This window comes from Taudactylus pleione, unplaced genomic scaffold (genome assembly GCF_031769625.1).
Source record: "Taudactylus pleione unplaced genomic scaffold, aTauple2 ptg000892l, whole genome shotgun sequence".
Lineage (NCBI taxonomy): Eukaryota > Metazoa > Chordata > Amphibia > Anura > Myobatrachidae > Taudactylus > Taudactylus pleione.
Window position 1 is genome coordinate 509,620 of NW_028285293.1, and position 19,187 is coordinate 528,806.

The following is a 19,187-nucleotide window of genomic DNA, read 5'->3' on the forward strand; positions in this document are numbered from 1 at the left end:
ACATTGCCATTACCCTTCATCACAATCACCATCCATCACCACTACCACACATTGCCATTAAACTTCATCATAATCCCCATCCATTACAACTACCACACATTGCCATTACACTTCATCACAATCACCATCCTTCACCACTACCACACATTGCCTTTACCCTTCATCACAATCACCATCCATTACCAATATCACCACTACCACAAATTGCCATTACACTTCATCACAATCACCATCCATTACAACTACCACACATTACCATTACCCTTCATCACAATCACCATCCATTACCAATATCACCACTACCACACATTGCCATTACACTTCATCACCATCCATCACCACTATCACACATTGCCATTACCATTCATCACCACTACCATACATTGCCATTACCACCAATCACCACTACCACACATTGTCATTACCCTTCAACACAATTACCATCCATCACCACTACCACACATTGCCATTACCCTTCATCACAATTAACATCCATCACCACTACCACACACTGCCATTACCATTCATCACAATCAACATCCATTACCAATATCACCACTACCACACATTGCCATTACACTTCATCACCATCCATCACCACTATCACACATTGCCATTACCCTTCATCACAATCACCATTCATCACCACTACCATACATTGCCATTACCACCAATCACCACTACCACACATTGCCATTACCCTTCATCACAATCACCATCACCACTATCACACATTGCCATTACCACCAATCACCACTACCACACATTGCTATTACCACAAATCACCATCCATCACCACTACCACACATTGCCATTACCCTTGATCACAATCACCATCCATCACCACTACCACACATTGCCATTACCCTTCATCACAATCACCATCCATTACCAATATCACCACTACCACAAATTGCCATTACACTTCATCACAATCACCATCCATTACCAATATCACCACTACCACACATTGCCATTACACTTCATCACCATCCATCACCACTATCACACATTGCCATTACCCTTCATCACAATCACAATTCATCACCACTACCATACATTGCCATTACCACCAATCACCACTACCACACATTGCCATTACCCTTCATCACAATCACCATCCATCACCACTACCACACATTGCGATTACCCTTCATCACAATCACCATCCATCACCACTACCACACATTGCCATTACCCTTCATCACAATCACCATTCATCACCACTACCATACATTGCCATTACCACCAATCACTACTACCACACATTGCCATTACCCTTCATCACAATCACCATCCATCAATACTACCACACATCGCCATTACCCTTCATCACAATCACCATCCATCACCACTACCACAAATTGCCATTACCCTTCATCACAATCACCATCCATCACCACTACCACACATTAACATTACACTTCATCACAATCACCGTCCATTACTAATATCACCACTACCACACATTGCCATTACACTTCATCACCATCCATCACCACTATCACACATTGCCATTACCATTCATCACCACTACCATACATTGCCATTACCACCAATCACCACTACCACATATTGTCATTACCCTTCATCACAATTACCATCCATCATAACTACCACACATTGCCATTACCCTTCATCACAATCACCATCCATCACCACTACCACACATTGCCATTACCCTTCATCACAATCACGATCCATTACCAATATCTCCACTACCACACATTGCCATTACACTTCATCACCATCCATCACCACTATCACACATTGCCATTACCACCAATCATCACTACCACAAATTGCCATTACACTTCATCACAATCACCATCCATTACCAATATCACCACTACCACACATTGCCATTACCCGTCATCACAATCACCATCACCACTACACATTGCCTTTACCCTTCATCACAATCACCATCCATCACCAATATCACCACTACCACACTTTGTCATTACACTTCATCACAATCACCATCCATCACCACTACCACACATTGTCATAACCCTTCATCACAATCACCATCCATCACCACTACCACACATTGCAATTACCCTTCATCATAATCCCCATCCATTACCAATATCACCACTACCACACATTGCCATTACTCTTCATCACAATCACCATCCATCACCACTACCCCACATTGCCGTTACACTTCATCACAATCACCATCCATTACCAATGTCACCACTACCACACATTGCCATTACCCTTCATCACAATCACCATCCATCACCACTACCACGCATTGCTATTACCCTTCATCACAGTCACCATCCATTACCAATATCAACACTATCACACATTGCCATTACCACCAATCACCACTACCACACATTGCCATTACACTTCCTCACAATCACCATCCATTACCAATATCACCACTACCACACATTGCCATTACCCTTCATCACAATCACCGTCCATCACCACTACCACACATTGGCATAACCCTTCATCACAATCACCATCCATTACCAATATCACCACTACCACACATTGCCATTACCCTTCATCACAATCATCATCCATCACCACTACCACACATTGCCATTACCCTTCATCACAATCATCATCCATCACCACTACCACACATTGCCATTACCCTTCATCACAATCACCATCCATCACCACTACCACACATTGCCATTACCCTTCATCACAATCACCATCACCACTACCACACATTGCCATTACCCTTCATCACAATCACCATCCATCACCACTACCACACATTGCCATTACCATTCATCACAATCACCATCCATTACCAATATCACCACTACCACACATTGCCATTACACTTCATCACCATCCATCACCACTACCACACATTGCCATTACCTTTCATCACAATCACCATCCATCACCACTATCACACATTGCCATTACTACCAATCACCTGTCCGCTCGCAAGTGGGTCGATGTTATGCACTGAGCATGCGCACGACGGAGGGAGCTCCGTCGTGCGCATGCGCCAGACGCGACGAGCGAAGGAAAGTCCTTCGCTCGTTGTTTCCGATCAAAGGGGGCGTGCTGTCAATGTTGATTGACAGCACGCCCCCTTTGGTGGGCGTGCCGGGGGCGTGCCTCAGTGACGGGGGCGTTCCCACGGGAACGCCTCCCGTCAGAAGCCGGCCCACTGACATCACTAGTGATGTCAGTGGGAGTGATCTTGGCTCTGATAGAGCCAAAATCACTCCGGAGCTTGCGGTTGAAAACCTCAACCGCAGGCTCTGGCTCGAAATTTCGATGGTCGCGATGGTCTCGACCATCGCGGCCATCACAAAGCACGCTCGTATAGCCTGTGGGTGGTGACCCACAGCTATATGAGCGTCCAGGAGGACGCTCCATGAAAATGGAGCCCGGCCCTCATTCAGAGCGTGCGCTCTGCTCAGAGCGTACGGCTCTGAATGAGGGCCTTTGTCATTACACTTCATCACAATCACCATCACCACTACATACATTGCCATTACCCTTCATCACAATCAACATCCATCACCAATATCACACTTTGTCATTACACTTCATCACCATCCATCACCAATTTCACACATTGCCATTACCACCAATCACCACTACCACACATTGCCATTACCCTTCATCACAATCACCATCCATCATCACTACCACACATTGGCATTACCATTCATCACAATCACCATCCTTCACCACTACCACACATTGCCATTATCTTTCACTACCATTACCAATATCACCACTACCACTACCCTTCATCACAATCACAATCCATCACCACTACCACACATTGCCATTACCCTTCATCACAATCACCATCCATCACCACTACCACAAATTGCCATTACACTAAATCACAATCACCATCCATCACCACTACCACACATTGCCATTACCCTTCATCACAATCACCATCCATCATCACTACCACACATTGGCATTACCCTTCATCACAATTACCATCCATCACCACTACCACACATTGCCATTACCACCAATCACCACTACCACACATTTGCATTACACTTCATCACAATCACCATCCATTACCAATATCACCACTACCACACATTGCCATTACCCTTCATCACAATCACCATCCATCATCACTACCACACATTGGCATTACCCTTCATCACAATTACCATCCATCACCACTACCACACATTGCCATTACCATTCATCACAATCACCATCCATTACCAATATCACCACTACCATACATTGCCATTACACTTCATCACCATCCATCACCACTATCACACATTGCCATTACCTCAAATCACCACTACCACACATTGCCATTACCTCCAATCACCATCCATCACCACTACCACACATTGCCATTACCCTTCATCACAATCACCATCCATCACCATTACCACACATTGCCATTACCCTTCATCACAATCACCATTCATGACCACTACCACACATTGCCATTACCCTTCATCACAATCACCATCCATTACCAATATCACCACTACCACACATTGACTTTACACTTCATCACCACTATCACACATATTGCCATTACCCTTCATCACAATCACCATTCATCACCACAACCATACATTGACATTACCACCAATCATCACTACCACACATTGCCATTACCCTTCATCACAATCACCATCCATCACCACTACCACACATGGCCATTACCCTTCATCACAATCACCATCCATTACCAATATCACCACTACCACACATTGCCATTACACTTCATCACAATCACCATCCATCACCACTACCACACATTGCCATTACACTTCATCACAATCACCGTCCATTATCAATATCACCGCTACCACACATTGCCATTTCCACCAATCACCACTACCACACATTGCCATTACCCTTCATCACAATCACCATCCATCACCACTACCACATATTGCCATTACCCTTCATCAAAATCACCATCCATCACCACAACCACACATTGCCAATACCCTTCATCACAATCACCATCCATCACCACTACCACACATTGCCATTACCATTCATCACAATCACCATCCGTCACCACTACCACACATTGCCATTATCCTTCATCACAATCACCATCCATTACCAATATCACCATTACCACACATTGTCATTACCCTTCATCACAGTCACCATCCATTACCAATATCACCACTACCACACATTGTCATTACCCTTCATAACAATCACCATCCATCACCACTACCACAAATGGCCATTATCCTTCATCACAATCACCATCCATCACCACTACCACACATTGCCATTACCCTTCATCACAATCACCATCACCACTACCACACATTGCCATTACCATTAATCACAATCACCATCCATTACCAATATCACCACTACCACACATTGCCATTACACTTCATAACCATCCATCACCATTATCACACATTGCCATTACCACCAATCACCACTACCACACATTGCTATTACCACAAATCACCATCCATCACCACTACCACACATTGCCATTACCCTTCATCACGATCACCACTACCACACATTGCATTACTCAACATCACAATCACCATTCTTCACCACTACCACACATTACCATTACCCTTCATCACAATCACCATCAATCACCACTATCACACATTGCCTTTACCACCAATCAACACATTGCCATTACCCAACATCACAATCATCCATCACCACTACCACACATTGTCATTACCATCCATCACCACTAGCACACATTGCCAATACAATTCATCACAATCACCATCCATCACCAATATCACCACTACCACACATTGCCATTACCCTTCATCACAACCACCATCACCACTACCACATATTGCCATATAAATCACCAGTACTATCTGATAATATTACCACTCATTACTTTTCCATTTGTCACGATTACTATCCACCACTATTACCAAACATTGCCATACTATGCATCACCATTACCACACATCACCATCTTCTCATCCATCACCATTACTATGCATTGTCCGTACCATCCATTACCCCACATTGTAATTACCATTCTTTACCATTGCCACACAATCCATCCAATTACCAGCCATCATTACCTTCATCAACCTCATCACCATTATAACACATTGTCATTACCATCCATCATCATGACCACACAATCCAACCAACTACCATCCATCATGATTACCACACAATCCAACCAACTACCATCCATCATTACCACATAATCCAACCAACTACCATCCATCATCATTACCACACAATCCAACCAACTACCATCCATCATCATTACCACATAATCCAACCAACTACCATCCATCATCATTACCACATAATCCAACCAACTACCACCCATCATCATTACCACATAATCCAACAAACTACCACCCATCATCATTATTACACATTGTCATTACCATCCATCATCATTACCACATAATCCAACCAACTACCATCCATCATCAATACCACATAATCCAACAAACTACCACCCATCATCATTATTACACATTGTCATTACCATCCATCATCATTAGCACACAATCCAACAAACTACCACCCATCATCATTACCACACAATCCAACCAACTACCATCCATCATCATTACCACATAATCCAACCAACTACCATCCATCATCATTACCACATAATCCAACCAACTACCATCCATCATCATTACCACACAATCCAACCAACTACCATCCATCATCATTGCCACATAATCCAACCAACTACCATCCATCATTACCACACAATCCAACCAACTACAACCCAGCATCATTACCACATAATCCAACCAACTACCATCCATCATCATTATTACACATTGTCATTACCATCCATCATCATTACCACATAATCCAACCAACTACCATCCATCATCATTACCACACAATCCAACCAACTACCATCCATCATCATTACCACACAATCCAACCAACTACCATCCATCATCATTTCCACATAATCCAACCAACTACCATCCATCATTAGCACACAATCCAACCAACTACCATCCATCATCATTACCACATAATCCAACCAACTACCATCCATCATCATTACCACATAATCCAACCAACTACCATCCATCATCATTACCACATAATCCAACCAACTACCATCCATCATCATTACCACACAATCCAACCAACTACCATCCATCATCATTGCCACATAATCCAACCAACTACCATCCATCATTACCACACAATCCAACCAACTACAACCCAGCATCATTACCACATAATCCAACCAACTACCATCCATCATCATTATTACACATTGTCATTACCATCCATCATCATTACCACACAATCCAACAAACTACCATCCATCATCATTACCACACAATCCAACCAACTACCATCCATCATCATTACCACACAATCCAACCAACTACCATCCATCATCATTACCACATAATCCAACCAACTACCATCCATCATCATTACCACATAATCCAACCAACTACCATCCATCATCATTACCACACAATCCAACCAACTACCATCCATCATCATTACCACATAATCCAACCAACTACCATCCATCATCATTACCACATAATCCAACCAACTACCATCCATCATTAGCACACAATCCAACCAACTACCATCCATCATCATTACCACATAATCCAACCAACTACCATCCATCATCATTACCACATAATCCAACCAACTACCATCCATCATTACCACACAATCCAACCAACTACCATCCATCATCATTACCACACAATCCAACCAACTACCACCCATCATCATTACCACATAATCCAACCAACTACCATCCATCATTACCACACAATCCAACCAACTACCATCCATCATCATTACCACATAATCCAACCAACTACCACCCATCATCATTACCACATAATCCAACCAACTACCATCCATCATTACCACACAATCCAACCAACTACCATCCATCATCATTACCACACAATCCAACCAACTACCATCCATCATCATTACCACACAATCCAACCAACTACCATCCATCATCATTACCACACAATCCAACCAACTACCATCCATCATTACCACACAATCCAAACAACTACCATCCATCATCATTACCACATAATCCAACCAACTACCACCCATCATCATTACCACATAATCCAACCAACTACCATCCATCATCATTACCACATAATCCAACCAACTACCATCCATCATCATTACCACATAATCCAACCAACTACCATCCATCATCATTACCACACAATCCAACCAACTACCATCCATCATCATTGCCACATAATCCAACCAACTACCATCCATCATTACCACACAATCCAACCAACTACAACCCAGCATCATTACCACATAATCCAACCAACTACCATCCATCATCATTATTACACATTGTCATTACCATCCATCATCATTACCACACAATCCAACAAACTACCATCCATCATCATTACCACACAATCCAACCAACTACCATCCATCATTACCACACAATCCAACCAACTACCATCCATCATCATTACCACATAATCCAACCAACTACCATCCATCATCATTACCACATAATCCAACCAACTACCATCCATCATCATTACCACACAATCCAACCAACTACCATCCATCATCATTACCACATAATCCAACCAACTACCATCCATCATCATTACCACATAATCCAACCAACTACCATCCATCATTAGCACACAATCCAACCAACTACCATCCATCATCATTACCACATAATCCAACCAACTACCATCCATCATCATTACCACATAATCCAACCAACTACCATCCATCATCATTACCACATAATCCAACCAACTACCATCCATCATTACCACACAATCCAACCAACTACCATCCATCATCATTACCACACAATCCAACCAACTACCACCCATCATCATTACCACATAATCCAACCAACTACCATCCATCATTACCACACAATCCAACCAACTACCATCCATCATCATTACCACACAATCCAACCAACTACCATCCATCATCATTACCACACAATCCAACCAACTACCATCCATCATCATTATCACACAATCCAACCAACTACCATCCATCATTACCACACAATCCAAACAACTACCATCCATCATCATTACCACATAATCCAACCAACTACCACCCATCATCATTACCACATAATCCAACCAACTACCATCCATCATCATTACCACACAATCCAACCAACTACCATCCATCATCATTGCCACATAATCCAACCAACTACCACCCATCATCATTACCACATAATCCAACCAACTACCATCCATCATCATTACCACACAATACAACCAACTACCATCCATCATCATTACCACATAATCCAACCAACTGCCATCCATCATCATTACCACATAATCCAACCAACTACCATCCATCATTACCACACAATCCAACCAACTACCATCCATCATCATTACCACACATTGTCATTACCATCCATCATCATTATCATCCATCACCATTAACATCCATCACAATTTAATATAAATTGCCATTACTTTCCATTGCTATTACTTATTCATCACCACTACCACACAATGCCATTACCCTTAATCACATTCACCATCACCACTACCACACATATAAATTGCAATTACTTTCCATTGCCATTACTACACCATTAATTTTCATCACTATTACCATCCAACACCGTTATTTTCCATCACTATTACCATCCACCACCATTACTTTTCATCACCATTAATACCCACTACCATTACCATCCATCACCATTATCACAGATCACCATTACTACACATTACCATCCATCACTATTACTTCAGATTACCATTACCATCCATCACCATTATCACACATCACCATTACCATCCATTATCACACATCACCATTACTACACATTACCACTATCACCCACCAACATTACTTTCTATAACCATTACTACACATTACAATCCATCACCATTACTACAGATTACCACTATCACCCACCAACATTACTTTCTATAACCATTACTACACATTACAATCCATCACCATTACTACAGATTACCATTATCACACATCACCATTACCACCCACCAACATTACTTTCTATCACCATTACTACACATCACTGTTACCATTCACTATCATTTCCATCCTTCAGCAATTTCCTTGGTCACAGTTACCATCCACCACCAGTCACCATCACTACACACTACCATTACCACACCTTTCCATTATAACCATCACCATTATTACACAATCCATCACTATTACCCCACAGTACCATTACCATCCATCACCACACATTGGGCCTGAATCAGAGATGTATGCTAACTTGATGGTTAGCGCACATTTCCGATTGTTTAGAGGACTGATATACGTAGGATGTGCACTACACATACTGTATGCAACCCTCCATATGCCAGTCTGCTCACAGTGACTCCCACCCACAGCCCCGATTGACAGGCTGAGGCATTTTGGAGGCAGAGCATGGGCGTACTTGTGCGGCGTTCCCGGAATCGGGGGTGTTTCACCCCCATTTTTCGGGAGGCATTAGGCTATGGTCTGCATAAGAGGAATCAAATTTTCTGACCTTGCAAACTGCCAGGACCAGGTTAGGCTGCAGTAAGTTCCAGCTGCCACCCCATGGCCAAAGAGGCAACTATCATGACCGATGGATGCAATGGTGATCCCAGGCTATGACCTTGGTCACAGTGCTGGGATCGCAGATGCAGCGAGGAGGTGTCTGTGTTTCCTACACCTCCTGCTGCATTTGTATTTTAGATGGACAGAATTGCTTGTGCGTGGCTCTGCAATTCCATCTGTCCAAAAGGGGGAGAAATCATGGATGGGTGTGTGGATAGAGGAGTGAATCTGAGTATATATATATATTTGTAGATGTACCTGCAACAGAGGAACATGATGAGCCAATTCCTTGCATGGATCTCGCTATGAATAGTAATGTGTAGGTCCCAGAGAATGCAAACACTATGGAGAGATGAAAAGACAATATAATAGCAGTTTTGTGACCACACTTGCTCTACCCTTCGCCAAACCTATGCGGACCTTTAAAGCATCATGGTTTAGGGAAGGGGTGGCCAACCCGCGTTTCTCGAGCCGCATGAGGGTGTTTTGAGCTTCTAAGGCGGCTCCCGGCTCAGCAGACCCCCATTATTACTGAGAACGCTGGTCTCTAAAGCCATCAGAGACTAAAGAAGTCTCTGATTGCTTCAGAGGCCAGCGTTCCTAGTAATGCAGTGTGAGGAACCCGTGTGTCTGCTGGATCTAGTTAGATCCAGCAAGCAGTGGAAGCAGCAGCAGCGACGGCGAGACTCGAGAGCCCTGATGGCATGGAGCGGTGCCAGCATGAAGGTAGGTTTCTTCATAGGGGTGTGGGTGGGGAATGGGAGCAAGTGCTGGGGGCACTTTATTATGTGGCATGACTACAGGGAGCATTGCAGGGGGGCACAGCCACAGGGGGCATTGCATAATGGACACAACTAATGGTGGCATTGCTTAAGGGGCACAACTACAGAGGGCATTGCAGAAGGGGCACAACTACTGGGGGTATTGCACAATGGGCCCAGCTACAGAGGGCATTGCATAACGGCCACAACTACTGGGGGCATTGCTTAATGGGCACAACTATAGACTATAGGGGACATTGCAGAAGGGGTGCAACTACTGGGGGCATTGCTTAATGGGCACAACTACAGAGGGCATTGCAGAAAGGGCACAACTACTGGGGGTATTGTATAATGGGCACAGCTACAGGAGGCATTGCTAATGGCCATGACTACAGAGGGCACTGCATATGAGCACAACTACAGGGGCATAGCATAATGTGCACTGGCATTCTTAATGTATTTTATGTGGTTCTGGCTTTCAAAATGTATTTTATGTGGATATGGCTTATTTCTGTGTATTTTATGTGAATCTGGCTTGTTTCTGTGTATTTTATTTGGATCTAGTTTGTTTCTGTGTACTGTTTGTGAACATGGCTTGTTTCTGTGTATTTTATGTAGATCTGGCATGTTTCTGTGTATTTTATGTGGATCTGGCTTGTTTCTGTGTTTTTATGTGGATCTGGCTTGTTTCTGTGTATTTTATGTGGATCTGGCTTGTTTCTGTGTTTTTATGTGGATCTGGCTTGTTTCTGTGTATTTTATGTGGATCTGGCTTGTTTCCGTGTATTGTTTGTGAACATGGCTTGTTTCTGTGTATTTTATGTGGATCTGGTTTATTTCTGTGTATTTTACATGGATCTGGCTTGTTTCTGTGTATTTTTTATGTGGATATGGCTTGTTTCTTTGTTTTTATATATGGATCTGGCTTGTTTCTGTGTATTTTAAGTGGATCTGGCTTGTTTCTGTGTTTTTTATGTGGATCTGGCTTTTTTCTGTGTTTTTTATGTGAACGTGGCTTGTCTCTGTGTAGTTTATGTGAACGTGGCTTGTCTCTGTGTAGTTTATGTGAACGTGGCTTGTCTCTGTGTAGTTTATGTGAACGTGGCTTGTCTCTGTGTAGTTTATGTGAACGTGGCTTGTCTCTGTGTAGTTTATGTGAACGTGGCTTGTTTCTGTGTAGTTTATGTGAATGTGGCTTGTTTCTGTGTAGTTTATCTGAATGTGGCTTTTTTCTGTGTATTTTATGTGAATGTGGCTTGTCTCTGTGTAGTTTATGTGAACGTGGCTTGTCTCTGTGTAGTTTTTGTGAACGTGGCTTGTTTCTGTGTATTTTATGTGAACGTGGCTTGTTTCTGTGTATTTTATGTGAACGTGGCTTGTTTCTGTGTAGTTTATGTGAACGTGGCTTGTTTTGCGTAAAGTTACAAATTTTTCCTTAAAAAAATTGTAAGACCCCCCCTAAAGTTGTAAAAACATGGGGGATCACTATGGGTACCCCAGTTTTAGCCTTTAAATGAAAGTCGGGGATTTAAATAGCTGCAGCAGGAGTTTTTTCCCGACATTGAAGAAGTGAAGCAGAAGAGCACTTAGGTTATTTTTTTCATTTTTTTAAGTGGTCCCATCAAATTTGGGGTACATGAAAATGGGTACTAGCAAATTTTTAAGTTCCTAAAGTAAGTTTTTAAAAATTCTGCATTTGTGCACCTGCCGCTAATATACTATTCTAGAATACACCTGCCGCATACTTGCAGAATAGACCTGAACCTATTTCCCTATTGTTAAACAATTTTTTCCCATTTTTTTTTTCACCCCAATTTTTAAGTTAATTTTTTGGGGTGTCCCTATTTTTTTTTTTTTTTGACGCAGTTCTTTTTTAAATGTCATTCCCAGGGGTGCAGGCTATTTTTTTTAAGCCTACACCCCTAAACCCCAATTTTGCACTTTTTTTCGACATCTATTCAATGGTGAAAAGTTATCACCGTTTTTTATCAAAGACTTTTCGAACCTGCGATAATGATGTCATATGAGCGATATTAACGCAAAAACGATGTTATCGCTCCCATATTGAATACCCCTATAAGTCGCAATGTGATATGACTAGAGAACACCAGGAGGCCGTGCTGATTAAAATGATATGTGACACCTGTATATCTGTGTGCTCCTGAGTCTGTATATAGGAGACTGCGCTGAGTAATGTGATATGTGACGCATGTATATCTGTGTGCTCCTGAGTCTGTATATAGGAGACTGCGCTGTGTAATGTGATATGTGACACCTGTATATATCTGTGTGCTCCTGAGTCTGTATATAGGAGACTGCGCTGAGTGATGAGATATGTGACACCTGTATATCTGTGTGCTCCTGAGTCTGTATATAGGAGACTGCGCTGAGTGATGAGATATGTGACACCTGTATATCTGTGTGCTCCTGAGTCTGTATATTAGAGACTGCGCTGAGTAATGTGACACCTGTATATCTGTGTACTCCTGAGTCTGTATATAGGAGACTGCGCTGAGTAATGTGATATGTGACACCTGTATATCTGTGTGCTCCTGAGTCTGTATATGGAGACTGTGCTGAGTAATGTGATATGTGACACCTGTATATCTGTGTGCTCCTGAGTCTGTATATGGGAGACTGTGCTGAGTAATGTGATATGTGACACCTGTATATCTGTGTGCTCCTGAGTCTGTATATAGGAGACTGTGCTGATTAAAATGATATGTGACACCTGTATATCTGTGTGCTCTTGAGTCTGTATATAGGAGACTGCGCTGAGTAATGTGATATGTGACACCTGTATATCTGTGTGCTCCTGAGTCTGTATATGGGAGACTGCGCTGAGTAATGTGATATGTGACGCATGTATATCTGTGTGCTCCTGAGTCTGTATATAGGAGACTGCGCTGTGTAATGTGATATGTGACACCTGTATATATCTGTGTGCTCCTGAGTCTGTATATAGGAGACTGCGCTGAGTGATGAGATATGTGACACCTGTATATCTGTGTGCTCCTGAGTCTGTATATTAGAGACTGCGCTGAGTAATGTGACACCTGTATATCTGTGTACTCCTGAGTCTGTATATAGGAGACTGCGCTGAGTAATGTGATATGTGACACCTGTATATCTGTGTGCTCCTGAGTCTGTATATGGAGACTGTGCTGAGTAATGTGATATGTGACACCTGTATATCTGTGTGCTCCTGAGTCTGTATATAGGAGACTGCGCTGAGTAATGTGATATGTGACACCTGTATATCTGTGTGCTCCTGAGTCTGTATATAGGAGACTGCACTGAGTAATGTGCTATGTGACACCTGTATATCTGTGTGCTCCTGAGTCTGTATATGGAGACTGCGCTGTGTAATGTGATATGTGACACCTGTATATATCTGTGTGCTCCTGAGTCTGTATATAGGAGACTGCGCTGAGTGATGAGATATGTGACACCTGTATATCTGTGTGCTCCTGAGTCTGTATATTAGAGACTGCGCTGAGTAATGTGACACCTGTATATCTGTGTACTCCTGAGTCTGTATATAGGAGACTGCGCTGAGTAATGTGATATGTGACACCTGTATATCTGTGTGCTCCTGAGTCTGTATATGGAGACTGTGCTGAGTAATGTGATATGTGACACCTGTATATCTGTGTGCTCCTGAGTCTGTATATAGGAGACTGCGCTGAGTAATGTGATATGTGACACCTGTATATCTGTGTGCTCCTGAGTCTGTATATAGGAGACTGCACTGAGTAATGTGCTATGTGACACCTGTATATCTGTGTGCTCCTGAGTCTCTATATGGGAGACTGCGCTGAGTAATGTGATATGTGACACCTGTATATCTGTGTGCTCCTGAGTCTGTATATGGAGACTGTGCTGAGTAATGTGATATGTGACACCTGTATATCTGTGTGCTCCTGAGTCTGTATATGGAGACTGTGCTGAGTAATGTGATATGTGACACCTGTATATCTGTGTGCTCCTGAGTCTGTATATGGAGACTGCGCTGAGTAATGTGATATGTGACACCTGTATATCTGTGTGCTCCTGAGTCTGTATATAGGAGACTGTGCTGAGTAATGTGATATGTGACACCTGTATATCTGTGTGCTCCTGTGTCTGTATATAGGAGACTGCGCTGAGTAATGTGATATGTGACACCTGTATATCTGTGTGCTCCTGAGTCTGTATATGGGAGACTGCTCTGAGTAATGTGATATGTGACACCTGTATATCTGTGTGCTCCTGAGTCTGTATATAGGAGACTGCGCTGAGTAATGTGATATGTGACACCTGTATATCTGTGTGCTCCTGAGTCTGTATATAGGAGACTGTGCTGAGTAATGTGATATGTGACACCTGTATATCTGTGTGCTCCTGAGTCTGTATATGGAGACTGCGCTGAGTAATGTGATATGTGACACCTGTATATCTGTGTGCTCCTGAGTCTGTATATGGGAGACTGCTCTGAGTAATGTGATATGTGACACCTGTATATCTGTGTGCTCCTGAGTCTGTATATAGGAGACTGCGCTGAGTAATGTGATATGTGACACCTGTATATCTGTGTGCTCCTGAGTCTGTATATGGAGACTGCGCTGAGTAATGTGATATGTGACACCTGTATATCTGTGTGCTCCTGAGTCTGTATATGGGAGACTGCGCTGAGTAATGTGATAGGTGACACCTGTATATCTGTGTGCTTCTGAGTCTGTATATAGGAGACTGTGCTGAGTAATGTGATATGTGACATCTGTATATCTGTGTGCTCCTGAGTCTGTATATAGGAGACTGCGCTGAGTAATGTGATATGTGACACCTGTATATCTGTGTGCTCCTGTGTCTGTATATGGGAGACTGTGCTGAGTAATGTGATATGTGACACCTGTATATCTGTGTGCTCCTGAGTCTGTATATGGGAGACTGAGCTGAGTAATGTGATATGTGACACCTGTATATCTGTGTGCTCCTGTGTCTGTATATGGGAGACTGAGCTGAGTAATGTGATATGTGACACCTGTATATCCTCCCACAGAAGCATGTATAGAGTAGGATGAAGCAATGTGAGAAATGCAGTTTTGGGGGGCTTAATCGCATTGCTCATATGGACCAAGCACTTTAATGCGCTGGGATGTGGTAGGTAACTTCAGATGGCGTTACCCTATAGAAGCCTATGGGCTTATATTTAGAGAGTGATGTGAGAGGGAACCTCCAAGCACCTCTGCGGTGTGTGTTTTTCTGCACATGCGCAGATGGGTGCCAGAGGGACTTCTTGGCCATAGACCCGAAATTTCTTAATTTGCAAAGAACAGCTGTTACAGAAAGATCGGTCCTTCATGCATATTGGGGTAAGCAATGTATAGGTAGATTCGCGTGGTGCATCCTGCTCATAGATTTTACTCTAAATGTTTTGATTATCAGTATTCTCACTGCCTAGAGTGTGCACCTGTATTTTATTTTCTTATTCTCAACATGGCACTACAAGTTTCAGCATATACCACCTATAATGTTTAAAATTAGCATATGCAACCCCCTTCCTATCCAAAAGACTGACAATGTGGCGTTCCTTTGGAAATCATGTTGTACATGGAATACAGTGACCAGCCGCACTGTCAGTGATGTATGATATACTGTACATGGTAACAAGGCACCACAGCGTGATCAGCCGCACTGTCAGTGATGTATGATATACTGTACATGGCACCACAGCGTGATCAGCCGCACTGTCAGTGATGTATGATATACTGTACATGGTAACAAGGCAGCACAGCGTGATCAGCCACACAGTCAGTGATGTATGATATACTGTACATGGCAACAAGGCATCACAGCGTGATCAGCCGCACTGTCAGTGATGTATGATATACTGTACATGGCAACAAGGCACCATAGCGTGACCAGCCGCATTGTCAGTGATGTATGATATACTGTAAATGGTAACAAGGCACCACAGCGCGACCAGCCGCACTGTCAGTGATGTATGATACACTGTACATGGTAACAAGGCACCACAGCGTGACCAGCTGCACTGTCAGTGATGTATGATATACTGTACATGGCAACAAGGCACCACAGCGTGATCAGCCGCACTGTCAGTGATGTATAATATACTGTACATGGCAACAAGGCACCACAGCGTGATCAGCCGCACTGTCACTGATGTATGATATACTGTACATGGTAACAAGGCACCACAGCGTGACCAGCCGCACTGTCAGTGATGTATGATATCTGTACATGGCAACAAGGCACCACAGCGTGATCAGCCACACTGTCAGTGATGTATGATATACTGTACATGGCAACAAGGCACCACAGCGTGATCAGCCACACTGTCAGTGATGTATGATATACTGTACATGGCAACAAGGCACCACAGCGTGATAAGCCGCACAGTCAGTGATGTATAATATACTGTATATGGTAACAAGGCACCACAGCGTGACCAGCCGCACTGTCAGTGATGTATGATATACTGTACATGGCAACAAGGCACCACAGCGTGACCAGCCGCACTGTCAGTGATGTATGATATACTGTACATGGCAACAAGGCACCACAGCGTGATCAGCCGCACTGTCAGTGATGTACGATATACTGTACATGGTAACAAGGCACCACAGCGTGACCAGCCGCACTGTCAATGATGTATGATATACTGTACATGGTAACAAGGCACCACAGCGTGACCAGCCGCACTGTCAGTGATGTATGATATACTGTACATGGTAACAAGGCACCACAGCGTGATCAGCCGCACTGTCAGTGATGTATGATATACTGTACATGGCAACAAGGCACCACAGCGTGACCAGCCTCACTGTCAGTGATGTATGATATACTGTACATGGTAACAAGGCACCACAGCGTGATCAGCCGCACTGTCAGTGATGTATGATATACTGTACATGGTAACAAGGCACCACAGCGTGATCAGCCGCACTGTCAGTGATGTATTATATACTGTACATGGTAACAAGGCACCACAGCGTGACCAGCCGCACTGTCAGTGATGTATGATATACTGTACATGGTAACAAGGCACCACAGCGTGATCAGCCGCACTGTCAGTGATGTATTATATACTGTACATGGTAACAAGGCACCACAGCGTGATCAGCCGCACTGTCAGTGATGTATTATATACTGTACATGGTAACAAGGCACCACAGCGTGATCAGCCGCACTGTCAGTGATGTATTATATACTGTACATGGTAACAAGGCACCACAGCGTGACCAGCCGCACTGTCAGTGATGTATGATATACTGTACATGGTAACAAGGCACCACAGCGTGATCAGCCGCACTGTCAGTGATGTATTATATACTGTACATGGTAACAAGGCACCACAGCGTGATCAGCCGCACTGTCAGTGATGTATTATATACTGTACATGGTAACAAGGCACCACAGCGTGATCAGCCGCACTGTCAGTGATGTATTATATACTGTACATGGTAACAAGGCACCACAGCGTGATCAGCCGCACTGTCAGTGATAACCAGATTGTTCTTTGTTACTTTCTTTGCTAATATTCTGCTCCGTTTTTGCTGATCTGCTTCATTTTATTGATACCATTGTGCAAATTTACACGACAAAGCGCTGTTATGTATACATAGAGCAGTATTATCGGCAATGCGAAACCTTAGTGCAAGATGGTGTCGTTAATGGAGCACAACAACTCGCACCGCCATACTGAATGTGACAGCACGTCTGTAGTAAGGGTGGCACTAGCCGGTAGCTCCTGGTCCCCCCCTGCCCGGGCACTTGTACCTTACACAATACACATTATGCTTTGTCAGACACTTACTGATCGTGGAAAGGAACATAATGCAGAATCCAGCAAACATTGGGATTTGGTAACCGATC

General features: G+C 43.2%; 1 protein-coding gene across 3 annotated transcripts in view; it reads right to left on the bottom strand.

Moving 5' to 3' along the window:
* SLC18A2 (solute carrier family 18 member A2) overlaps positions 1–19,187 on the bottom strand; it is a 397,553-nt gene that overhangs the window by 202,177 nt on the left and 176,189 nt on the right. For all 3 annotated transcript variants that reach the window (XM_088459064.1, XM_088459062.1, XM_088459063.1), the window contains 2 exons: positions 19,129–19,187; positions 10,807–10,890 (listed from right to left, as the gene is read on the bottom strand). In XM_088459064.1, the coding sequence (XP_088315190.1) occupies positions 10,807–10,890; positions 19,129–19,187 (143 nt within the window). The remainder of the gene's footprint in view (positions 1–10,806; positions 10,891–19,128) is intronic.